This window comes from Centropristis striata, chromosome 9 (genome assembly GCF_030273125.1).
Source record: "Centropristis striata isolate RG_2023a ecotype Rhode Island chromosome 9, C.striata_1.0, whole genome shotgun sequence".
Lineage (NCBI taxonomy): Eukaryota > Metazoa > Chordata > Actinopteri > Perciformes > Serranidae > Centropristis > Centropristis striata.
The window spans coordinates 28,903,816-28,930,687 of NC_081525.1; the positions used below are offsets into that span (position 1 = coordinate 28,903,816).

Here is a 26,872-nt window from a genome sequence, read left to right on the forward strand (position 1 = left end):
CAAGATAAATTATCTAACACTTCTAAATCTACATTTTTTTTTTATCTTGGTAAGAAACAAATAATTGTCAGTGCACTCTGCTCGGGTCAGTTCATCGCTGCTTCCAGCTTTAATTTATCTTGTTTGAAGAATTCATTTCTTATTTTAAACGTTCAACATTATTTCTAGATTTAATTATCTTAAAACAAGAAATCTTGTCGAGTTAAATTATCTGTCCATGCAGCAAGATCATTTCCCTCATATTTAGTGTTTTTATCTTGATAATGAATGAATAAATGTTACCGTATATAAAAGTATATTAGAGTACATTAAATTCTTAAATGTATATAAAATTAATAGGGACATCAAGAAAAGTGTTTTTTCTCCATCCTTATTTAAGTAACATTTTGCAAAACACAGTATAAAAATACATTGACAAAAATATTCGCTTACAAAATACATTCATGTACAATCCAAATAGATTACATATCAAGTGATCTGAACAGATTTACTATTTGGAACCAATGAGGTCAAGATACAAACTTGATTAAAAAAAATAAAAGCTACATATTTTCCACTCCTGAAGAGGTACAGCATCTTTATGAGTTCTTTTAAGGTCTGTTGGTGTCGCAGCTTGGCATGGCACGATGGCTAGTAGTTCAGGTTTCTCTCACCGTCATAAAGTCATTTGGTCCACACGGACAATGACGATCATGTACATCAGCAGGTGTGTGCACTGTCTGAACAGTGAGCCCTCAGCCTGCATGCTTGATTCAAGTTATTCTGGTTGAAGCCTCAGATTAAGTACATTAAAGCTCCTTGTTCATTAAAGCAAATGTTTAATAACTCTGAGTGAGCAGATTGCTAGTGTGAAATTAACTTTGGAAAACAACACAAGGAAAATAAATCTAACTAACTAATAAAATAACTAGTTAGTGCAAGTTAGTAGTCATGATGCAAATACCAGTCTGAGATAGTCCTTGTGAAGTAAATGCAGATGGCTCTACAATGGCAGCAGTTGCGTGTGAAATATTGTTTGCATATTTGTTTATGTTCTAGCCTGCAATGCCTTCCTGTTTGTTAGTTTGCATTTGAATAAGAGCTACTACATGCATGTGTAAGCTAGCATTTGGATGCACTCCAGGTTACAAGCTCATGCGATTGTGCATGCACACTGTGTGATTAAGATGTATGTGAGTATATATGTTAACGCATACAGTACTATATGTTATCCCTGTGTTCTGACTGGCCAGCCTGTGTACATACAATGATTGTGTGTGCATGTTTAGTGCATTAGGTGTCTGAATTGCTGCATGCATATGATGTATTTGTGTAGGTGTGTGGTGATGTGTGTGTGTTTTGCGGGTCATCTGAGTAGCCAGAGGAGAGTGAGCAGGCCAAACAGGAGGCTTGATGTTGCGTGCACACACCCGCTGGAGGTGTGGCTGTGGGGGTGAGGGGGGCAGTTCGTATAGGGCTCTAAACAGGCAGCGTAGGCCATGACGTGCGCTACATAGTTCTGCTCTTTCACCCCATGGAACAGGTGAGCCATTGGGCCTTTGGCGTAGATGGCTACATCCTCCCCGCCGTGCGTCTCAGCATCCAACGGGACGGCAGCCTGCTGCATGTACTCCTCATCGTCTGCAGAGAAATGAGTGTTACAAAACACTGTTTTAGCCTCGCTGCTTGAACTGTTTACACAAAACAGACGTTTTTATAGGCTATGTCACCATAAATAAGCCATGATGTCAGTCCAGATTAACTTCATTCTGCACTGTGACTGTGTCACCCACAACCCAGACTATTTACTGAGACATCATAAATAACCCTGTTTGCTCACATCACAGGATTCCCTTTGTTTTGTTAATCCAATGTCACCCACTCCAGAGAGCACCTTTGCATAGCATCAAGATTACATTCACCTCATAGATGTTTTTGTGGCTGCTGCCCATTAAATGGCTTCTGCAAATGTTCTGTAATTCAGCTAATTAAGTGTAATTGCAACATTTTCAAACCCAAAAGGTAATTTGAGTCTTTTTGATGAAATTACATTTATTGCCTGGCCTTGATTCAAAAATGTTTTTCCTCAACCAAAAACAAAAATACAAAACTGGAAAACAAATAGGATACAAAAGGGTCCTTGAAGCTGTGATGTAAACTGAATGTAGTCCAGATAAAGGGCCCTTTTCCATGATTTTGGATTCTGGCAAACATCTGTTGTAAAGCCTTATCATCTTTGGCATATCATACCTCTAGTTCTCTTTATAAAGGTTGCAAAAGCCTGGCAGCCTTCATCAGAATACAGTTACTGACTTTTACAGCACTTCATATTTCTCCAGATGGATACATTACGTTTTAGAAATGAATCCCTCACTTGTAATTCCATGTTTAGTTAAGGGGCCAAATGACGTGAGTGTGCACTTCCAAAAACATAAAGTGAAGTCAGTCCATTCAAAAAGACAAAATTGGGGGTTTTAAAAAAAGGTAATTCATCCCTGGGTGGAAGTATTTCCACCTTCAAGTATACACACTCATGCAATGATTAAAGCGAATGATGCAGAACAAGAGGAGGAGGAACCGGGTCATTGCTGTCCAGTGTTCCACAAAGAAACACAAATAGCCTTTTCTGAGTACATGGACACTGTAGGGCTTACGCAGAGAACAGAACAGAACAGACGACAGCACAGTGGATGCCATAAACATCATAATTCATCTTAGCTTTCCAGAGAAAAACACAGGCATGAGTCAGCCACAACCACATCACTTCACGCTGTCTGTACACACATCAGCACAGACCAGTGCCACATATGAAAGACATTAGTTTGTGCTTACAGTAATCCACCATTGTGATGTTCCCTCTGGTTCCATTTATATGGACATAGCCAGGGCCGTTGGCATACAGGATGCTGGTGAAAGGCATTTTGTCATCAGCTTTCTTTGGTGCCAGACCTGAATGACAAAAAATGGTGGTATCTTTTCACTTAGAGGGAAAACAAGTAAGGAGATGCACATGTATTTTATGAGACAAAATTTGAGGCTTTCAACTTGCAAGTTACATAACCACAATCTGAAATATTATGCAATCACCTCAAGAAACTGGTCATTCGAGGCTATTTCTACAATTGACGACATATGGTTTACATCTGAATATACATCTACTTCTTTTTCTTTGTGTTTTGAACCCTACCAAAAATGGGATTTCCTCGAGGTGTGTTACCACCAAAGGTGAAGACGTGGGAGTGGTCAGCAGTGACCACAGTGAGTGTATCGGATTCCCTGGTCAGCTGTGCAGCACGGTGAATGGCTCGGTCGAACATCACAGCTTCTGTCAGTGCCAGTTTGGCAATGCCGTCATGGTGGCCATGATCTATTCTCCCTCGTAACAGAACAGTACAAAACAAGTAAATTAGACCTGACCCAAAACATCTACTACACCGTGTCAACTCACAATTACATAAGTACAACACTAGACAATTAACAAGATTAATTAACAAGATAACACTCTCCTCATTATTGTACAACCCTTGGTTTTCCTTAAAATACAAATGTACAATACTCTGGAATGATCATTTTAATAGTTTTCCTCTCTGAGTACATACAAGAGCAGTTTAGTTGCTGCTCTGATTGCTCAGGTCACTAAGTAGCACACACACTCATACACAGGCAGACACGCATGCATGCACACACACACACACACACACACACACATTTCTACACTTTTGTTTTATTTTACTTTTAATATTATTATAATTTTGCTTAATTTTTATGTGTCATTATTTTTTTGTTCTATTTTTCTATTTCGTAATTACTTGTTTTTAATTTAACTTGTGAATTTTAATATAGGAAGGGGCCCTGTATAAGCTCCTTTTGTTGTTATCTCTTTATCCTTTTCTTTTGTCTTATTATTGTGCAAAATAAAAAAAACTTCAAACTTCAACTTCACCTCCACTAGACTCATTGTAGCACGAGCAGGTAGCAGTAGATTTTGTCTTTGACTGTTTAAAAGAAGGTGCCACAGACTGATCAATCTGAAATATCATTTTTTCCCAGAAAGCATACATTCTCTACATTTACATCAGGTTATAAATCAGGCCTCATAAAAGTCATAAAGTCACCAATATGTCCATAATTCTGCATGATTCTTTATTTCATGTTGGATGGTAATTGACGTTAGAGGACTGTTGGTATAGTACTCATCTTCCACAAACAGGAAGTATCCTTTGGGATTCTTGCTGAGGATTTGTATGGCCTTCTCTGTCATCTCCACAATGGAGGGGTCACGTGTGCTGTTCCGGAAAACCTCAAATCTCATGTCCTTTGGCTCAAACAGACCTGGAACCACCGAAAAGAGGCGAAGAATATTATGAAGGCACAGTAGAATTAAAATAATTTAATCTGAACTTCACAGTTAAAATCCAAGCTGCTTTCAGGATCACAAATCATAAATAGATCACAAATGACTGTGTATATTATTTCTATTTTGAAAAGCAGTAGTTCTGATTCAACATTCAAAATGCTCAGACAAGCAACATGCTCCAATTTTGCTCATAATAAAAATAATCCTTAATTACTGCCATTAAGTAAACATGAAAGAGCTCTTTTATAGAAGTTTACACACACACACACCTATTTGCAACACATGCACATGAAAGCAATACAACTGTGGATAACAATTATCTTGCATCTGTATCACTTTCATATGTATCATCATAGCAAGGAACAAGCCCTTTGGTCTTTATCTCTGTAGCGATAATTCCAGCTAACTGAATTTATAGTGTATCAGTGTAACTGCTTTACATGGTTGTAAAGATGAAAGCTGATGTTACTGGAATGATCTTTTTTCTGAGTCACTGAAAAGGTTTCGTAACCTAGATAAGAAGTTCGAGTAGTGCATTGAGTGTGTGTGTGTGTGTGTGTGTGTGTGTGTGTTCTTGTACTTCCTACATAGTGAGTTTTTAACCAACAGGGTGAGGACATTTTTGCAAAGTGAGGACATTTCGGCTGGTCCTCACTTCTTAAAGGCTTTTTTGAGATTTCAGACTTTGTTTAAGGGTTCAGGTTACAATTAGGTTTATGTAAAGGTAACCATGTATTAGGGTTAGGGTCTAGGAAACAAGGTTATTAAAGTTAACGAAAACGAAACAAAATAACAAAAACTAGAATTGAAAAAAAATTATCAAATGTATACAAACTTTATCATGTGGTTACAAAACTAACTAAAATTATAGTGAAAATGTCTTTTGTTTTCGTCTTTGTCAACTTTTCCATACATAATGAAGATGGATAAGACAAGGGAAATAAAGGCAAACTAACTGATTTTGAAAACAAAAAATCACAACCCAATTAAAACTAAAACTAATGAAAAATCCAAAACTATTATAACCTTGATAGGGAATTCACTTATCCAATTTGGGCCCTCACAAAGATAGAAGTACAAGAATGTGTGTGTGTGTGTGTGTGTGCGTGTGCGTGCGTGCATGTCAAAGGTTTTCCTGCTTGTTTAACAGCCTTGTGTGCCTTGTGCATGTTGTCAGTGTGTTTTATATAGTGTAGTAAGCTCAGCTTGATACCTGTGTTAACACATCTGTACCCACCCATGAGTCTGTCAGTAGCTTTCACATTTATCTCATCAAACTCCTTCCTGTGCCAAACATAGTGTGACTTCTTGTTCTGAAAAACAAACCACAGGACACTTGAATCAGTGACTCATCTATTTTTCTGTGACTCATCTCTAAAAGTATAAGGAAAATATCCAAAAAGAGATGTTCAATAATCCTACCGGTTTAGCCTTCAGCCACACGTCAATGAGGTTCCTCTTGTCTTTGCGGTCCCCTTTACGGGAGTTGGAGGTAGGGTACTCGGGATCTGGGGTGCCTTTTGGTGTCATGTACATCCTCCCTCCACCCAGGATCACCTTAAAGAGACACCAGACAGAATAGGTTTATAATATTTAGTAACCTATGTTGGTCATTTTAATGAGGAATTATACAGCCCAAACAAAAGATGACCATTTTCTAAGAACTGCATTTTTTTAATCTACCAGGTGTTTAACTACATTCACCAGTAATACCAAGTTGTGGAAGAAGTATTCAGATCCCTTACTTAAGTAAAAGTACTAATACCACACTGCAGAATTACTCCACTACAAGTTAAAGTGATGAATTCAAAATTGCCTTCAGTAAAAGTACAACAGTATTAGCTTCAGTAAAAGTACAACAGTATTAGCATCAAAATGTACTTAAAGTATCAAAAATAAGTTACTCGTTATGCAGAATGGACCCTCTCACATTGTTTCATATATTTCAAATATATTATTGCACTACTATTATAGATGCATTTATGTATACAGCATTTCACTGTTTACCAATTTTACTACTTAATACATTTATTAGGTTTCATTTATTAACATGCGTCATAATTTTAAATGTATCATATATTTTTCTAAAGTTGGTAGCTAGATGTAGTGGAGTAAAAAAAGTATAAAGTTGCATATGTGGAAATATTCAAGAAAAGTACCTCCTAATTGTACTTAGGTACAGTACTTGAGTAAATGTACTTTTATATTAGATTAGATTAGATTCCACTTTATTAATCCCACAGTGGGGAAATTTCTTTGTTACAGCTGACCACAAAAATTGCACACAAAATTATTTCCCTTTTAGATAAAGATAAAAAATAAACAATCTAATATAAAAAGAAATTTAACAATATTCAATACACAATATACTATATACAACATAGTGCAAATTAAGTGAAGTGTGTGCGGAGTGCAAATTATATGCAAAATGTGCAGAAAAGAAAGAAAGAAAACTACAACACGTTCAGGTTGTGCTGGTGTTTTAACAACTGGTAATACTCTATGAGTCCTGAGGATCAAGATGAAAAAATTTGTATGTATTAAAAAAATCAATGTGGCAAGCAGAATTGCTCTTACATACATCAATGTCAACATTGGTGACCATTTGGGTTGCGATGTCCACACAGCCCTGTCGGCGTGCACTGAAAGGAAGATCTGCATCACTGTACCAACTGCGGCTGACTGAGTGGGCGTAGGCAGCAGCTGGGGAGGCATGCTGGACACGAGTGGTGGTCACTACACCAACAGATTTACCTGGACAACACAGACAAACACACCCAAATCAGAGGACAATCAGACACAATGTAAAAGTTGCAGTATTCTGTGACATGAATGCAAATTAACCAAAAACAAATGACAGAGGAATCTAAATTGTGCACACTGGACATTTGCTTTTCCAAAATGTTCTTGGACATCCTGCTCTGCTGAAAAATAATGATCCTGACTCAGTTCTTATTGGGTGTAGCCACAGTCTTAAGTAATGCAGCCCAGCGTAGGGGTTCAGAGAGGTTTCAGTCAACTGTACAACACATTCCACACACAAAGAAAAGCATGTTACTACAGCAATAAATCAGTGAGAAATTGAAATCACTGCTCTTTACATTTATTGTTTAAAGTTTACTGGTCTAATTAGCAATTATCTTAAACTTGGAAAACTTGGAAAGCTTTTTTGGCGCCAACCTTTATCTTTACAACAAAGTACTACCTCCTGGAAACTTTGTACAGTTAAAACTTTATGGCTTTAAACTCCAGCACCTTATAAATTATTTATTTATAAAATAAAATAAGCTTTCCATGTATCTGTTACTACTATATCCATGGCACATGTAGTGCACTGACATAACGACACAAACAAGCATAAAAACTATCGAGGGGCCAAATAACATATATAGAAAACACGATTCAAACAGTAGATCTTGTTCCAACAGATTTATGACTATCATTTTTTTTTTCAAGTACAGACACCCACACATGAATCATAAAAATGCCTTCAAACATTGCACACCAATGATACAGGAGTCAATGCAGGTGAATGTCAAATGACATTTTAATTAGATGTATTCTGGACATCTGGCTTATCAGATTATTGTTTTATTCCTCCTATTATATTTTATATTGCCATTGCATATCTTGAGATGAGAATGCAATTTATACCAGTTGACCTTTCGATTACATGCGGTGCACCCAACCTACTTAGCGTGTTTACCTTGTGCTTTAGCACGCCGTAGTACTGAGTACACCTCATTCCCAAAGGTGGTGTTGCACTCGTAGGCCACAGCGTTAGCGCTGAGCCCCAATGTCTTGGCGTTGGCCTTCACCCCACAGTGGTAGGCTGTAGCCGTGCTAGCGCTGTCTGCTACCTGCTTGTCCACACTGTAGGTCTGTGGAGCAGAAAAAAGAAAGGGCAGGAAATAAGCATACTGTATATAGGTTAGAGCAGTGGTTCTCAACCTTTTTTCAGTGATGTACCACCTGTAAAATATTTTTTCAGCCAAGTACCCCCTAACCAGGGCAAAGCATTTTTGGTTGAAAAAAAAAAAGACTTAAAAACAAGCCATCAGTGTCTGATTTATTAAACTTTGGAACTGATAAACACATACAAAATTCAAACATTTGGAAAAAAACCTATTTTAAACATACTAAATGTAAATAATCCATGACTAAATTTATTGCAAACACTTCTCACCACTAAAATGTAGTGACTAATGTAGTAAAAACAGTGAGCATATAACCATTTAAAACTATAACTGCTACGCTTCAACCACGACTCCATCTTTGAGTTTTCAAGTGATTGACAGGTGATGCCAGGTGGCATATGACAGGTTGGGTCCAACCATCCTGGTATGGGGGAGACTCTGGGCTTTAAGGAGAATGACATTGAATAGCCTACTGAATATAAAATTCATTTTATGAACTTATACTTCTATTTTCCTAAAATATTTATTAAATTGTAATTTTTAAAGGATTTCTGTATGAATGCTACTTTTTAAATGTATATTTTAAAATCTCACGTACCCCCTGGAGTGCCTTCACGTACCCCCAGGGGTACACGTACCCCCATTTGAGAACCACTGGGTTAGACCACAGAGCCACTAAACATACTGAACACTCAGACTCATACTTCAGTTACAATAATTTAAGGATTATACTTGGTCATGAAGCTGAATCCATCTTCCATCTGACTTTGAATGAGTTTTTACCGTTTCTACCACAATGTCAGTAATTTAAACTAAAGTACTGTTTTTAGCTAAATCCCTTTAAACCGTCTTCAAACAAAGGTTTGAATACTTAAGTTGGAGCTGGATGGTATGAGGCAAGATTTGACATGTTAAGAGAACAAAGCATGTGAAAAATGGACACACAGTCATACACTAAGTTACTATGTTAACTCACTCTTTTTTATCTCTCCATGTGTCACACTGATACCAAGTACACAGAGCAGGGCTCATCATTTAAATCAATCCACTGATATCAGTGTTGATAGTGTGTGTGTGTGTGTGTGTGTGATATTCAGAGGCCACAGAGTGCAGAGACATAGTAAAACAGTGTAACTTTGGCCTCTTTCAATTTCTCAGCTGTAAAGCGTCTTGAGAAGCACCTATGTGAAAAGTTAGTAAATTACTACTTTGCCATTGTGACTGTACCTTTTCCCATTCAAACGTACAAATCTTCTTATTTAAATCAAATGTTTTTTAGTAGATTTAGTAGTAAAAATAGCAATGGAAAGATACACTATCGCCCATGAAGTTGGAATAATGTTGTTATCAGACACAATTCTCTGTTAACTGTGTTTTCATTTTCGTTGTGAAGAGATTGATAAATACAGTTTTGAGAAGATATACATTGTTTCTGTCAAGATTCAATCTCATTGTCACAATCATTTCATGGAAAGAGGTAAAAAATGATTTTATTCCAACTGTATGGGCGACCATGTATAATGAAAGATAATCCGGAGAGGAACATAGATAGGTGTTTACTGTTAAATGATAAATGTGTATATTTATTTCCCAACCAACTATCAAAAAAAATATTGTGGAGAGAAAATAAGTAAAAAATCTGGTTACGCCTTAAATTATACTGTAAAAAAACCCGGTTGGTTTTACGGTAAAAAAAAACTTCAGCTGTGGTTGCCAGAACTTTACTATAATAAATATGGTAGAATTGTTTTAATATCACGGTAAAATTATAATTGCACAGTTGATTTCACATTTAAGATTGCCATTTTATTCCATTTTTTACCATATAAATAAAACGTTTTTCCATCAAAAGGAACGCTGTTTGGCCATATAATTGACAAGAAAATACTTTATAAATGCTGCATATATTAAAGATTTTACCTATAAATATTACAGTATATTTTTGTTAGAGACAAGTGTTTAGTACATTTAACAGTTAGAAAAAGTATTTTTTACAAAAGATAAATGCAAAAATTACAGTGATGGCTTGTTATATATTACTGTATATTTGTACCAGTGTATTTTACAGTGGAGTAATGTTTTTGTTTTTTTTAAACTGTAAAAGATACTGTTTTGTCTGATATATACATTTACGGTGTTTTATTGTTACTGAAACTGAATTAACTCATTTTTCATTTTACGGTCTTCTACTGTCATGGTTTAGCAGTTTTTCACTGTAAAATCTACAGATTTTTTTTTTTTTACAGTGTATGCATATAGTGAATGAAGCTGAATATAAATAAGCTCTCTTTCTGAGAAATACTAAATAATTCATAAAACACAACTGAACATGCATAATAAAACACTAAAGACTCTTTCAAGTTAGAAATCTTATTGTAGTGCACACTTTGGTTATTGCTGTGGGTCAACAGGGTCGTGCTGTCACCTTTGACAAGGCCACGTATGGGAAGGTGTCCATGGCCAGCATTGTCTCCTCCCCTGATCTGCCCTCCATCTGACCTCGCAGGATTCGAGCTGCCGACACCGTGGACACACCCATCCCTGGGAGACAATGATTTACAGGTACAGGTACAGGTCACTGATATGGTACGTCTATCTATTTTTTTTTTAGCTTCACTATCTCACTCAACTGACATATTGAATGACATATTCTCTCAATCAGTTCAAATCACAACTCAAGACATACCTGTTCAGACTTGCTCACTCCACCTGATCCTCTGCACCAACCCCCCTCCTTTATTATAATGTATTTGTAAATGTTTTCTATGATGTATCCTATTGTATTTGGTTTTAATGTATTTCTAATCTTATTTTAATTTTTATTTAACAAATTGTATGATGTTCTGCATTGTTTTATCCATGATCTAAGGCAGCCTTGAGTGCCTTGAAAGGTGCCCTATCAAATAAAATGCATTATTATTATTATTATTATTATTATTATTATTATTATTATTATTATATCAAAGAAACAATGATTAAGAAATCTCTAATCTGAATGTATTCACGTAAGTAAAAGGTGAGGTTGTTTCGACCGGAATACTGTCCTCGCTCCAGTTTGTGAACAAAAATCCAAACCAAAAATATTAAAATGTGTTTGTTTGAAAAGCCCAGACTATATTTGTTGGATTGAAGGAAAAAATGATTCAGTAGTTCTCTAAACAAACATAAAGAGGCCATTAAAATCAACTGAATCCACAAATGGACAGGGGCATTCAAGGCAGTGGTTTTCTAGGAGAACCACATTTTAAACAAAATCCTCACACAGACCAACTCTGACTCTTCCAGGCAAGTATTCAGACCACTATTAGTAGAACATATGAAATATAAACATACTTAAAATGCTGCTATGTCACTATTTGGCATATGTGACACAAAACACTTGCATTGCCTTTTGATTTTCTTAAAATAATTAAGGGACCTGTTTAATCTCTTCCTGTGGTCCACTATTGGATTTCACCCCGGACTTTGAAAACTATACTTTATGTAGTCCATGTTACAGTGATGCACTTAACTCTCCCTTCAACATCACAGCCATAAAACTGAGAACATGCTTTGGGCTGGGCATTACTGGAAGGATGCACAGAGAAAACTCAGCCTCGACCACCCAGAAATGTGACGAAGCAGGTTTGATTTAAAGCAGATATTCAAGTAGTTAACAGGAAAAACACTTTTAAATCTCTGTGCCTTTAAACGGCTCCCCATACAAAAAAAATCCTTTCATGCCTCACCAGCTGTAAATATACCACACCAGTGACAATTAATATGAAAAATGTTCCAATCAAATCTGATCCAGATGGAAAGTTTCCTCGACTGACGATTACGTGTTCCGTTGGTAAAGAATACATTTAGTGAAAGCCAGACTACACTGCAAAGACATGTAACGTGTCAGGAGTGGATCTTAAGACAAACAGCCAACTCCTGTCACTTTAAAGACACCCTGTGAGGTTTTTGGTAATAACATCATGGTGCAATGTTTTATGCGTAGGACCTCATTTTCTTTGAATCATGCACCCATGAGGACACAGTTGTCAAAGCTCACGGGTGGTGTGACTCACACCCTGCAGTTGGTTTCACAGTTTTCAGCTGATTGCCAGTTCCTGGTGCCAGCAAATGCAAATATGTTAACAAAGGCAACAAAGGGGGAGGATGCTAGTAACAACACATGGATGTAAACAATTCACAATATAAAAAAACCTAACAAAAAAAAGCTTTGCAAACGTTTTGTGAGAAAGAAAATGCAGTCACACAATGCAAAGTTCAAAAAGATAATATACAACAACATTGACAATCTTTTGGAGCTTGTATCTTGCCACCTCCAAGCCCAATATTCACTTCCCCTCTGGGCTTAGAATGAAATATCTGGCTATGTAGCTACAAAATGTTCCACTCTGTTCACAAGCTGGTTCCTAACTTTACTAACCAAAACAATGGGCTGAAAGACTCAAAGGCTACATCCACAGTAATCCGTTTTCTTTCTTAAATGAAAATGATCTCTGTCCACAAAAAAACATTTTACTGTATCAGAAAAAATCTCTGAAAAACACACATCACATGAGCATTCACATACACTGGGCATGCTGCAGCAATGTCTACATTACTCTGTGGTGTTATGCCAATAAAAATACAGAAAATATGACACAGGAAGAACAGTAATGGCACAAAGTCAAACCAGAGATTTATCTCCTTGGACCAGTGAGGAGTTCGAACTGTAGCTGAAGTAACTTATGAGTTTAAGGCAGTAAAGGCGACAGAAAACATAGATTTGGAGGTGTTCCATAGCAAATACAGAGGAGCAAATACATGCGTTGGGGGCATGTAAAACACTGGAGGTAGCCGTGGCAATGAGAAAGAGGTCCCCATGAGAGGAAGAGATCACAAAATGTATATGGACCTAGCTAAAATTGCAGGTCATGACTGATTATATGGGTGTTCAAAACGTTTTTTTCCAGTTTCCAGGTTTGGAAACACAAGATTAGTGCAGACGAAAGGCGATATGTAGCAAAAGTTATGCATTTTTAACATTTTTTTTTTTGCGTGGATGTAATCCAAATGTCTTCGTAAAGTCAAATGGAACTGCTAAATTTCACTTTGTCTTTGATCCATTTTTAACATAGACATATCAGTCAGGGCATTTTTTAAGTTTCGGCAACTAAAACTACTTGGTTAAGGTTGGAGAAAAATCCCTTTCTTCAATTAAAGGGAAGCAGGGTTGGCTGTTAGTTGGAGATGAGATGTGAACTCTTTCCACTTCAGTCATTGCTCACACAACTCCAAGAGATTTCTGGTCAAGTCCACGTATACGTAATCCATTTTTAGCATTTGAACAATGACTAAAGCTGTCCAAGGTTTTATAACCACTTGCTCATCAGCCCTCTCAAATCCAAACACACCCCTGCACTGCCACTCACTCACAGTCTGTTGTCCCAAACACTTTCCTTCAATCGTTCCTGAGCTCTGCAAACACACTATAACTGAACATACTTGAGGATTATTTTGCATTGCACAATGAGGCTGAAAGTCGTGACATTTTCAGACTTCAATCACAACAAAGTCAGTGATTAATGATAGAACGGCCTACCGTCTCCGAGGAACAGGATGAGGTTCTTGGCCTGGTGGTCCCGAGGGCGGAGTTTCAGCGCAGCATCCAGTGTTGCCCTGGCCTGAGCATCCCAATAAGCTGGTTCCCTCTCAAGTTCATACAGCGCTGCTCCGAGGAAAAACACACATAGATGAAGAGTGAGATGTGTGTATGGGGAGCTTGGATCAATATGGGGGGATCACAGAGATTTTGCAGGTAGAGAATCAGGTATGTGTGTGATATTGACTGCTTAGTATGTGTGGGTGTGTGGTGTTTGCCTGCCTAGAATAGTAAAGCTTCAGTACGGATAAGCTTCAAGTGTGTCTGTGGGTGCCAGCACAGTCATGCATCTCTCTCTGCCTCTTTCTGACACTTTGAATTATATTTGGCCTTGGGTTAGACAAGAGCGGAGGTTTCTCAAGAGGTGTCAAAATGACAAAAACAGCCAAGAAGACACTTTGGTTTCTGTCCGTTCATGCCCTCTGAGAGAAGAAAGTCAAACAGGAACATTCCTCCGGCCACACGGCAAAACAGCGGAAAGACAAACAGCCCATCCCTCATTTTACATAAACAGGTAGACACAGGTAAAAATATACTCTCACACACTTTGTGCATCTATTACACCTACACACCTAAGTTTGTGCTCACGAACAGCTGAAGTTCTCAAGCACAAGTCTGTCCCCAAACATTTTCCCAGGCTGAGGTTACCTGCTTGAGTCCCTCTGCGCGTCCATTTGTCTGCCCACAAAGTGCTACTAATATCCCACCGCAGGCAGCAATAATAAGTCTGTCGTCTCCTCACCTTGGCTCTCCATAGCGGCCCGGCCCACAGCCAACAGTATGGGGCCCAGAAGGATGAGCAGGAGATTGGGGGCCCTGCGATGTGGCGTCTGCATCTCTAATCCGGAGCGACCTGGAGGCTGGAGAGGTTGACACAGCCGGGTTTTCACAGCAGCACAAGGAGACCAGAGGAGGCACAGGCAGAGAGTGTGTGTGGCTGCTAAGACCTCCGGCCCTGCCTTTTTAAAGCCCCGCTGGGTGTGTAGTAAGGAAGGGCCCACGCCAGCTCATAGGCTTAGAGCCACAAAAGTGGGAAGAGAAACTGTGAGTGAAGGAGGAAGAGCCAGGGGAGAGAGAGAGAGAGAGAGAGAGAGAGAGAGAGAGAGAGAGAGAGAGAGAGAGAGAGAGAGAGACCACACAAGAGCGCTGGAGCATCACAGCCCCTCTACTCACTTTGATTCCTGAAAATGCACCACCCCCATTTTATTGTTTTAAAAAGGTTACTCTTATTTAGGTCTCCCTCTCTTCCCTGGCTCCCCCACTCTAAAGCATGTATGATAGAAATTTGAATGGCCCTTTGATGTGGTAAATGTATAATGGGGCTTTTTCTGCAGCAGCCTTTCACAGGGAGAGAAAAAAATGGCTACCCAATTTGTGTTGGCATCCATCATGATACAAATCATAACTGTGTCTTTTTCCATTTCTTTCCCCCCATCCCCTGGAAAAACAGTCCAAGGGAAGAAAGGGAACGAGGTCCAAGCTATTCTTGAAAAATATCATGATAGAGTCTTGATGTGCTCTGCTTTTCATGTCAGGAAAATGGTCGTGTTTCCATTTCCCCCTCTGAATTTTTGCATTTAAAAGACCCCGATATTTTCCCTCTCTCACCAAGTTGTCTTGGCACTTTTTTCTGTGGGAAGTGAAGCGGGGTTAGCATTTTTCTTCCGTGAGGTAGTGGAGACCGCCTGCAGAATGAAAATGTCTCTCCTCTTCGCAAACACAACAGTTAATGTGTGAAATGAAGTGAGTTGGGCCAACTTTGTTCCACACGGCCAGAAGAATCAAATTCCCGAGGAACGGGTCTCGTCTCGTGAACCCGCGAGGCTGAATCTTGTTACAATTCAGAGCTCTGGAAGACCTCTGCTTTCTGCCAACCACTCACCCATTGCCAACAGGGGTTTGCAGTTAGTCACATGTGCCTAATCAAGACTGCAATAAAATCATAGCAGCAATCTGGGTAAAGAGGCCTCACATGATGCGGCCCACACCACATGAACTGGAAATACCAGCGGCAGTGTGGAAGAGCAGCAGATCTTGTGGAGGCATGTCTGTCTGTCCATTTGTTATGGGTTTGCCCCTGAGAGAAAGTCTATCTTATGTTGGGAAAGTCAAATTAGCTTCCTGAAAAACAAGTGTAAACACCTGGTGGCTGTTTTCAGTCTCAGCGTGGATCATCCATCCACCAAAGTGCTTACTGGCTTTTGTTGGCTGATTATATGGCAAGCTGTAATGATCGTGGGAAGGCGGTAAACTCCTGGGAATTTAGAAGACTAATGTAAACAAAGCAAAGTTCATGAAATCCAATGCTAATGTATACAAATATTCAGTAACAAAATCATTTTTTTATCTAACCAATATCGAAAATGAAACCCATATTATTGATCTTATATTTAGAGGTTATGCATATTTCTAACTTGATCTACTATATATCTTAAAGGACATGCACTTGTTTACATTTGTACCACCTACCCACCTCCAAAGGGTTGACATCTAACCTCCCTGCAAAAATATATCATGTTTTTATTCCCTGAAGCGAAGTAGCCATGACTAGTAATAACCAGAATCCATTGAAATAAATCACACGGTGCATGCTCGAATGATTGCTATATATATATTGCCACATTGCTATACATATAAGAATTCCCTCCCGTGGTCTCTGATGGAGAGCAAGTGAAAATGAGATATTTATAGTGTAGCAGATGGTGACTTGTGTACACTATTGAGAAGAGCAGAGGAAACAGTACAGTGGGGGGCTTCTCTTCATCATGTGGTATGTTCAAACTGATTTCCTGTTCTATCCAACCCATAAAAAAGCACCTGTTCATGAGTCTCAACATAATCCAACCTGGTTAAGAATAATCATAATCTATAATGAGTACTGATACTAACTCTTGCATTTGTATGTTTTTTTGCTGTTGTCTGCTCTGTTGAGAGTTTGTTTGATTCATTCATTCATAATTCTTTACAGATTATCCAACCTCGGGTCAGGGGGGGCTGGAGCCAATCCCAGCTGACATTAGGCGATTGGTGGGGTACACCCTGGACAGATACAGACACAAAACATTCAAGCTCTCATTCACTCCTACGGACAATTTAGAGTCACCTGTTAAACCTAAGCTGCATGTTTTTGGACTGTGGAATCTGTAGGACCCGGGGAGAACCCATGCTGACACGGGTAGAACATGCAAACTCATCAAAGAGAGGCCGGATTCGAACCCGCAAGGTTCCTGTGAGATGAAAGTGCTTATCTTGGGTGATTCTATCTTGTTTAATTCAAATCACACTAAATAATAATCTCATGAAAGAAAAGAGACACCACGGAATGGTGAAAGAGGCTGTGCATGATACTGGTGCAGGTCATTGTATTACATTTCTTGACTCTAAGTTCAAAGTTCTAACTTTCTTTCTTTCTGACCACAGTATAAGACATTGAGGAGCAACAGACCAGCTCTAGTGACTACAAGTTCTTCGGAAGGATTGGAAATTCTTTTGTGAAAATCTATCCTTCAATCATCCCCTGATGAACTGGTATTTGGCATTCTGGTGTGTAAGGAATCAAATGAATCTGTGCTCATTATCAAATAGAGGAAAAATGCTACAAAAAACATAGAAATGGAGGAATTGATCGTTCCGGTGGACAATAAACGCAACATCCTTGGACTTGTGCAGCTACCTAATGTCCACCGACTGAAAGAAAGCATGAGAATAATATAAGAAGCTTTAAAAAATCCTCACAAAATGAAAGAACATCCAAATCCCTTGGGAGTTCTTATGAAGAAGACCCTAAGGGGTTACCATGGAAGCAGGTCACCTACAGTAGGTCTTTTTAAAGCATATGGAAATATACAGTGGTTTATAGTCACACAAATACCTCTTGACACACAAGCACTCCATCGCTCCAGCATCTGGATCCTGAGTCAGACCCTAAAAGTAATGTTAAACACCCCTCTGCTTCCCTTCCATCTGCCAGGCCCTTTTAACCTATAGATTCTGTAAATTACAGTAGTTGGCCAGATTTTTGCGTCTAGATTACAACTCATGGAGGGAAATGTTTAGGTTCAGGTTGTCAAAGAGAGGATATACATGTGGGTGGTGCCAGGCCACACAACCGCAATTTCAAAGAAACAGCGTAATACTCTTTCCCTGGCTTTTTAAAAATGCCTTTTAAAAGGCATTTTCAAGATATGACAAAGATATGAGAAAGAGAGAGCGATTGGGCCAAGAATATTGATGGCAAAGTAGATGCTTGAGATGGTATCTTAAAGAAAGGGAGGGAGTCAGACAAGCAGCAGGGAAAGAAAAAGACAGAGGAGACAGACAGACTGCCAGATCTTAAAGAGAATAAAAACAGAGACAGCACTGCTGGAACAATTAAACTAAGTCTGCAATGATGCCTGTGATCTATTTTGGCCTCGTTACAAATATGACCCCTCCTCCTTCCCTCACACACACACACACACACACACACACACACACACACACACACACACACACACATTTGTAGAGTGACATCCATAAGACAGATGAAGAATATATCTAGATCAATTTAAAGAGGTACCATAAATGATGTAAGCCCTTTTTATGTCAAGCGCTGGTGACTGCGATCCTGTCTCAGAACAGTTGGACAGCCAGTCATAAAAGATTTTACTGCTGGCATGCAACTCAATTGGGGGACAATTACAAGAGAAGTGCAGAGAGCCCCACGTCCTGACTCAAGACGGCTCACAGCAGCTACGGCAAGAGATTGGTACCTCAACATCAAACAGTCTGACAGCTTTGAGAAGTGGCCCCTCTAAGTTTTTAATTGGGCTCATAAAGGAATACAGAGTTTATCCTAATGAAGTATGTGTGTGTGTGTGTGTGTGTGTGTGTGTGTGTGTGTGTGTGACATGGTGAGAGAGTAAATTAAAGAGAAGCAAGAAGTAGAGAACATGTGAGCATGAGAGATTAAAAAGAAGTCTCCATGTGTATGAGAAACAGTGTGTGTATGTGTGTGTGTGTGTGTGTGTGTGGTGTGTGTGCGTGCAAAACATGCCTGCCTCTGTGTGATGCGTTATAATTGTTCATGGTTTGTTATGTCTGACTTCAGACCTAAAAGTTATGACATGGAAAAAAGTAAACTGCAGTAAACTTCCAGCTTATAGCTTCAGTTTTACTGTGTGCATTGAAGAGTATATTGGATTTGACATCATGTCAGGAAAAAAATGCTTTCATGGTTTCCCAGTAACCACATCAAATATTTGCTGATGGTTGTTGGTTTGCTAACCTTTTTCTAGATCTCTAGGAAACATCACAAATACAAAATAATGACTCACCTGCACGGCCGCATCCAGTGAGGAGAAGTAAGGTTATCATCATGATCATGTTGCTTCTGAGCCTTAAAACCTCTTCCACTACCCCACTTATTTATCTTTTCCCAACACTTTTTCCTCTCCTTGTGCCTCCTCTCTCCAAAAGCTGAACAATACAATCTCCTTCCTTCTGCAACAATGGCGGGGAGGTTTCTCACCTCCAAGGTATCCAGAGAAATAAGAAATGACTGATGGGAAATTAAAGTTTTTTTCCTTCCACCACTACCATTTTGTATCCTTGGCATGCATCTTTTGTTTGAGGCAGAGGAGCAGGGGGAAACACACTTATTTGGACACACACACACACACACACAAACACACACACATATCTGCACCACCAGCAGCTCTCACCTTTTTTGCGTCAGATATATCCATCAAATCAGAGAGCGTTTCCCTCCCCACGCTGCCCATCTTCTTCCTCCACAAAGCATCAAATCAAAGTGTTTTCCTCTCTCTGTCCTTTGTGGACACATGTCTGTCAGCAGCTTGCACAACTTAGGGCTTTGTAGTTTGCTGCTGGAAATGTCTGAATTGGTTTCAGAGGAGTCAATGTGGGACAAAGGGTTTAAAGAATGCTGGGAAATAAACAAGCGTGTAGATGCTGTATATTACAAAGGCAGGCATGTGAAAGTAAACTTGTGCTAATGAGCTAAGTGTTGACTGAAAAGAGGGATTACGCAGGAAGACAGAATCTGTGGAAATCCAGGGAGATGCATTCGTATTCAGGATGGTCGAAGCGTGGTCTGACGGGAGAAAAACAAGAGTTTTAATCAACACACACAACCGCGGTGTACCTGCCTCGCATTCCTCGCCTCCCACTCAACTAAGCACTCTGCTTACCCCAGATCCCCCTCCACATCAAAGAGCCCTCATTACAGAAGCCATCAAACATGCACAGAAAGATTCAGGAAAGGGAGAGAGAGAAAGCCTGAAGGGAGGAAGGTAGGAGGAAAGTGGGGGTGAGGGAGAACAACCATACTCCTACTGCATACAGACGGATCATTCAAAACAAATCAATTCCAGCTGCTCTTTGCCTCACCTGGTAAGACCTTGGAGAAGACCAGGCAGAAAAGACAAGAGATAGATAGCAAAAAAAAAACTGCGCAAAAAAGATTCCCAAAAGTTTTTATTCTGATTCAAAGTAAATGAAGGCCAAGAAGATGAATGTTAATAATTCAGTGTGGTGGAACTGTGTGAAATCTCGCTCTTCTTCCTCACAGCTTTTGTTTTTACTTCTGAAAGGGAGCCAAAGAGAGTTCCCTTTTCCTACATGGCCACCCAGGCGTGATGCTCGTGCTTGTGGGAGGAACATTGTGTCAGGTGGTGAGGTCGGGAGACTCCGCGACTGGCGCTTGAGGTCAGACTTGGGTTTATTTTCCTAGGCAGGCCTCTGTCCAAAAACATCCTCCGCAGTGTCCTCAGTGTCCGCCAGGTGCTGACCAGACAGAGCCTGTTAGCAGTGTAAGAAGAACTGCTGTGAGATGGACTGCTTCTTTCATTCAGCTGGTTTGGTGGTATTCATTAACATTTACAGTTTAGGCACACTCATGCAGAGATTACCAATAAGGCACAGGGTTGACTTTCTTGATGACCACACTGGACCACCCATGTAGAAATGTGTTATTCTGTGGGTTTTAAGTAAACTTTCAGCTTCATCAATGACCTGTATGCACTGCAACAGCCTGCAGTGACCTTTATCTTTGTCTCTGGTGCATTTTCACAACAGATAAACAAGCTACCAAGTTACAAAACAAATGTTTCGTGAAAAGGTCTCAACCTTCACTCATCCAGAATAAATGAGGCAACATAGATGCATCAGTGTTATTCTTGTCTGCTTTATGTATGATTGTTTTCTGTTTCTTCTTTAGGTGCTACTCTCCTGATGATCCCAGCAAAAGATGTCACTTTATCTGGAGACTGATGAAGCCTGATAACGTAGGATCCTCTGATATTTTCTTTAACACAATCACTGGATGGACTGCACAAAGTGAAATTTAGAATTGTGGCATAAAAGAAAATGCGAATTAGGGATGATTCCATCAACTTGTTTAGAGCGAAAAAAACAACAACCTAATCATAAAATTGCTTTCGTCAGAAGATGGCAGTGTAATGTATAGCTGTAGGCTAATCTTTTGTGCTTTGTTTTTAATGGGATGGAGGTTCAGGGGTGGAGGGTTGGGGATGGGCAGAGGGTGTTTGTTTGTTTCTATGTTTTATTACTATTATTATTATTTATTTATTTCCTTTTTTATGTGAGGCACTTTGTGTTACATTCCACTTGTATGAAAAGTGCCATACAAATAAAGTCTGAATGATTGATTGACTGAATCTGTCAATAAATAGCAAAAGAAGAGATTGTGCAAGAGCAAAAAAAAAAGACATAAAAGAGTTTGCAAATTGGACAACTTTGGCTGATGACGAGAGAAAATGGAGAGAAGTCTTCAGTAATTAGATTCCCACACTCACCTTCTCTCCGGAAAAGACTTTGCCATAACTTGCAGGATTGCGAGCCGTTTTCTCGACGGCGATACAGTTTTCGCATGATGAGGAGGCTCATCATGACGTGACGGAGATGACGTGTCCAGTAGAATTGTCTTGGAAAGTCCGTTATTCCTTTTGCAGTGTGAAACCAAAACCAACAGGACCAAATGTATACAATGTAACAGAACACGGACCTTGGTTCGGACTTTCAGGTGTGAAAACGCCTTAAGTCACTGAATGAACACAAATATGGTCCAGTGGACGAACTTGCATGTGTAATGCAAAAAAATTGCTTCACATTTGGTATGAACACAACATCAGATGTTTGGCATATAACTTGAAGCACTGTTGTAAAGTATATACCCTTACAAAGCCACTAGGATCTGTAGACTCTTAGTTCTGCCTCTTTCAGATCAAAAAATGTAAATTGCTGCAGTATTGATGTAAACGTCTTCCCCAAGAACACATGGGAAAATGTCCTCCATACCTAAACATCCTGCTGCCCCCCAGCCCAATTCTCCAGATGCTTGTTGGGTTGACAACAACACCCAAGCTGGGAAAAAAGTTTAAGGCACCACCAGAGTACTTAGTGTGAGGCCGCTGTTTGAAGCCACGTCTTTGACGTGTGTTTGTGGCACGAAGACGTGAATAAGGAATCTGAATGAGAGCAAGAGCTGGCAAACAAGTAAATATATTTTAAATTTAATTGACTGTGGAGCGCCCCAGTGGAGTACAGATTGTTTCAATCTTTTGTTTTCAACTTTGCTCAAAACACATGACCAAAACTTTATTAAAGCTATTTTGCAATGAGTTGACCTTGGTCTACGAGGGCCATGATGCTTCTTCTCAGTTGGAGAAGTTCATGAATTCCCTCAAGGAAGGGAAACCAAATGTCATCATGATCCTTCTGTTTCTAATATTTGACTGTTTTATTGATTGCAGTTGCACTTCTTGATCAACAATGAAACATTATCTTGGTCTATACATATAAAGAATATAGTTAGTAAAATGAGTAAAAGTATTTCAAACATTAGAAAATGTGCATGTTTTTTAACTGACACAACAATCAAGCTTGTTATTCAATCATTAGTCTTGTCCCACCTTGACTACTGCCCTGCAATATGGTCTGGCACCTTAAAAAAAAGAACTTGCTAAACTCCAGCTCGCTCAGAATAGAGCTGCACGACTTGCACTTCACTGTTCTATTAGGAATAATGTAAATGCTATGCATGATAAACTCTCCTGGATGAAAGTAGAGGAGAGATTGGCTTGCAGTCTTATTTTGTATTTGAATAATATTTGTACTTTGCGTAAACCCAGCAGCCTGTTTTCTCTATTAGTACCTACCAAGATCACACATGATTATGATACCAGACAGGCCTTAAGCTGTCGTTTCAGACTACCTAGACCTAGGACAAATGCACTGAAAAGAACTGTATTGTACAGAGCTATTGTATACTGGAATGGACTTCCATACTGCTTCATCCTTAAGTGTAAGAAATCAGGATTTAGAAGGGAATTGAAAAAAGCGGTTTTGAGTAAAGAAATTAGGTAAAATTCAGTTGACTGATATCTGTAAAGCTGCAGAATGCCTTATTTATATATATTTTTTTGTTTAAACTTGTACAGAGACAGCTCTTAATGAACTGATCTCTGAATGTGTCTGTGTATATGTGTGAGTATATATGTGTAGGTGCTTTTACTATCTATGTATATACTTGTACTGTGTATGCATGATGCATGTGAATCTTACTGTTATGTGTCTTGCTTTTTAGGGATCCCAGGAAGAATAGTTGTCACCATGGTGACAACTAATGGGGATCCAATAAACAATAAACAATAAACAATGTAAACATGTGATCTCTTCTCATCTATATCGTCATAATAGTTGTGTAACTGATTAAGGTCTTGTTGTTCCTTGGGAATAATTTATGTCTGCCAAGATCTTGCAGTACCAATGTTGTTTTTGGAAATTGCATGCTCTGCTTTTAAATCTGACATTATTCAAGAACAATTCCCAGAAACTAAATGGCAGTAAGTCATTGTGACACTTGTTCCCATCAATCAAATTTTTTAATGTTGTGATTTGTTTGTATTGCCATCATAAGAACAACAAATAATCCCTCTTTCAATTATTTAGTGACTCACAAAGGCTGCAGGGGAAAAGGGAAGACATAAACCATATTAATGTCTATTTATGCCATTTTTAATACTAAGAAGGTGTTTGACGGTCAAGATGTTGAACAGAGGGTTTTTTTTAATTGAGATTCACTGGTATATTGGACATTACATCAACACAGATACAACGTCCTTGTTGCTTTGTTGTTGATTTCAAAGTAGAAAATAGAAGACCTTAACAGAGTGAAAAATGGACGAAAACATTGCAGGAGTGAGGCTCAGGTGAGGATGAAAGGAAAACAGCAGCAGCATAGCAACTGAGGAATGTTTTACCACAGTCTTATCTTTGTCAGGGAACTTTTTATGATATGCACAGAAATGCAGTTTGTGAAACAGCCTGTCAGCAGCTACCAATAAGGCTCTGCTTAGAGGCTCAATCCATTTTTGTGACGATATAAATTTGAGATATTTACCTACAAAGATAAAGGGTTTAAATCGAATTTGCAAAATGAGCAATTAGTGTTTTGTGTTTTGAATTCTAAAAATGTGACTGGGGCTGGAATCACAAAGCAGTTTAGCCAGCTAACTTCGGTTAGCTCACCTTTAACTAAGCTACCTTGGATCACCTTGGTAAACAAAATGTGTAAAACACCCCTGCTAACCAATCAGCTTCTGGAAAAAAGGCCTAATTTCTTCAGAAATCCAAAAAAGTGCGACACTTACAATAAACTAATCTTTAAAAACAGATATGTGCATAAAAATTCAGAATCTGTAGGCAACAAGATTATATTTTGGCATTCTGGTTCCTGTTTGTAGTGTGTTTGTATTCCAAGTACCAGTCATGCTTGAGTGGGCTTTGGTTGCATGCCAGTAATGCCAGAGGCATAAAGCACTGGTCTAGGAACCCATCATCATCAGCCAGTCTGACAATGATTTCTTTTTTTTAAAGTATCTTCATTCATAAAGACTCACAATTACATAAGTACAATACTAGACAACTGACAAGATTTCACCTGCCTCACTATCGTACTACCTTTGGGAAATTTTCCTTAAAATACAGAGGTACAATACTCTGGAATGATCAGTTTAATAGTTCCATACAGTTTTCCTTTCTGAACACATACAAGAGCAGTTTAGTTTAGCTGCTCTGATTGCTCAGGTCACTAAGTAGCACACACACTCATACACAGGCACGCATGCACACACACACACACACACACACACACACATACAGACGCACAGACATTTCTACAATATTATTATTGTAATTACAATAATATTATTGTAATTTTGCTTCATTTTATGTGTCGTTATTTCTTTTTATTTCCATTTCATAACTACGTGTTTTTAATTTAACTTGTGAATTTTTTATATAGGAAGGGGCCCTGTATAAGCCCTTTTGGGTTTCTTGCCGCTACCTTGCACCTTCCTTTTGTTGTTATCTCTTTATCCTATTATTTTGTCTTATTATTGTGCAAAATAAAAAACTTCAAACTGGTTTACACTGTAAACAGTAATCAGCACACGAAAGAGAGAGAATGGCTGAATATGTTTTATCCGGATATCCACCGGAAGCCCATAACTAATGGCTATTACCCCTAGAAGCCAGATCGCTGTTCGACCAATAGCCGACAGGTGCTGAGATTGACAATAAACTGACAAGTATTAAAGGGGATGAAGTGATGCAACTCAACTGGATTCCAAGAAGTTAAAAACTAGCTTTGCAAGATGTTTATCCATGGTGGAAAGTGTTGGAGTTAATGAAGCCAGGCATCCAAAAGATGCTGAACTTGAAATGCATGAAATGCAATAAAGCTTTGAAGTAGAAGCATTGTTTTTAAATGGAATGATTATATTAGACAGAGGCATGTAGGTCATACGACTAAAACTTGTTAAAAGACATCTGGAATAACACTTTCAGATTACTCTCAGTCAAACTATATTAAAGTGAATGTAATATGATATATACAGTAAATTAGCCAGCAGACTGGCGGTATGCATTTCTTCCACTGTGTTGGTGCAGACAGACCAATAACTTATATAATTATAAATGTTATTAACTGAGTGTGTGTTATACAGATTTCTTTGTTGGGCTTGAAACTTACATTCCTACATGCATGTGACATTGTGTCATATAGTCCGACCTTATTGTCTGTGCTGCCACAGCAGTTGCAGCCTCTTCCATCCAACTAATAGTATTTATTGTCATGCAAAGGTTGTCTCTCAAAGGTCTTGCTTCTAAGTGTTCTTTGCACCTTCCAGTGGCTGAAACGTGAATTTAACAATTCTCTACAGCACAGAAGTCACCTGATTCTAATAGGTTTCAAACTGCTACAACGGTTTCTAACAAATACTCATTGTTTTAATCTCTCACCAGAGGCAATAAACCAACACTAAGAGATAAGCACCCTCCTCTGAGCTGTATCTTAGCCTTGTTAAATAATCTGTGTGTCTTAACAGCAAGCCAAGATAAATGAAGTTTGTTTGCAAGAGGATAAACTTTACTTAAGCTGAATACTGTTAATATGAAACACTATAATTGCAGTATTTTGACCAAAAATAGATCCCAAGTGTCACTAAAATACACTCTATTTTAAGGTTAATTTAACAGTTGATAATGAAATTTGCCTTTATCTACATCATGGGAACCAAATCCTAGGAAATTCAATTATTCTTTAAGCAATGATTATCAACAGTTTCATCACATTAGTCATGTTGAATCCATATTACTCATATGTGATGAGAAAGATGTGATAATGAAACAAAGTTGAAATGAAACAAAAGGTTTTTATCATTATCAAAAAGCAAAATGTTCTGCTATTTTGATAATGTAACATAACACAAAGTGTGGTTAGGGGCAGGAAATGGGGTATTTCTCTCAAAAACAGAGTAAGGTCATGTGTTTATGAGCATGTGAGGTGACGGTGAGGTGCAGTGGATCAAAGTCCTCTGGCTGAGTCGAATGTCAGAGCTGTGATGCAGCTTATCATGTGCCATCAACTGATTAGGTAACACCGACTGTAATAATGCC

At 38.7% G+C, this 26,872-nt stretch overlaps 1 protein-coding gene across 1 annotated transcript; it reads right to left on the bottom strand.

Annotated features, from left to right (window-relative positions):
* Positions 1–1,345: 1,345 nt before the first annotated feature.
* On the bottom strand, positions 1,346–14,736 carry LOC131978029 (intestinal-type alkaline phosphatase-like). The gene is made up of 11 exons (XM_059341527.1): positions 14,634–14,736; positions 13,832–13,957; positions 10,679–10,794; positions 8,043–8,217; positions 6,918–7,090; positions 5,759–5,893; positions 5,574–5,649; positions 4,177–4,311; positions 3,167–3,358; positions 2,812–2,928; positions 1,346–1,620 (listed from the first exon to the last, which is right to left on the bottom strand). Exons 1-11 carry the CDS (start codon positions 14,725–14,727, stop codon positions 1,346–1,348), a joined length of 1,614 nt encoding a protein of 537 aa, XP_059197510.1. The 5' UTR covers positions 14,728–14,736.
* Positions 14,737–26,872: the final 12,136 nt, after the last annotated feature.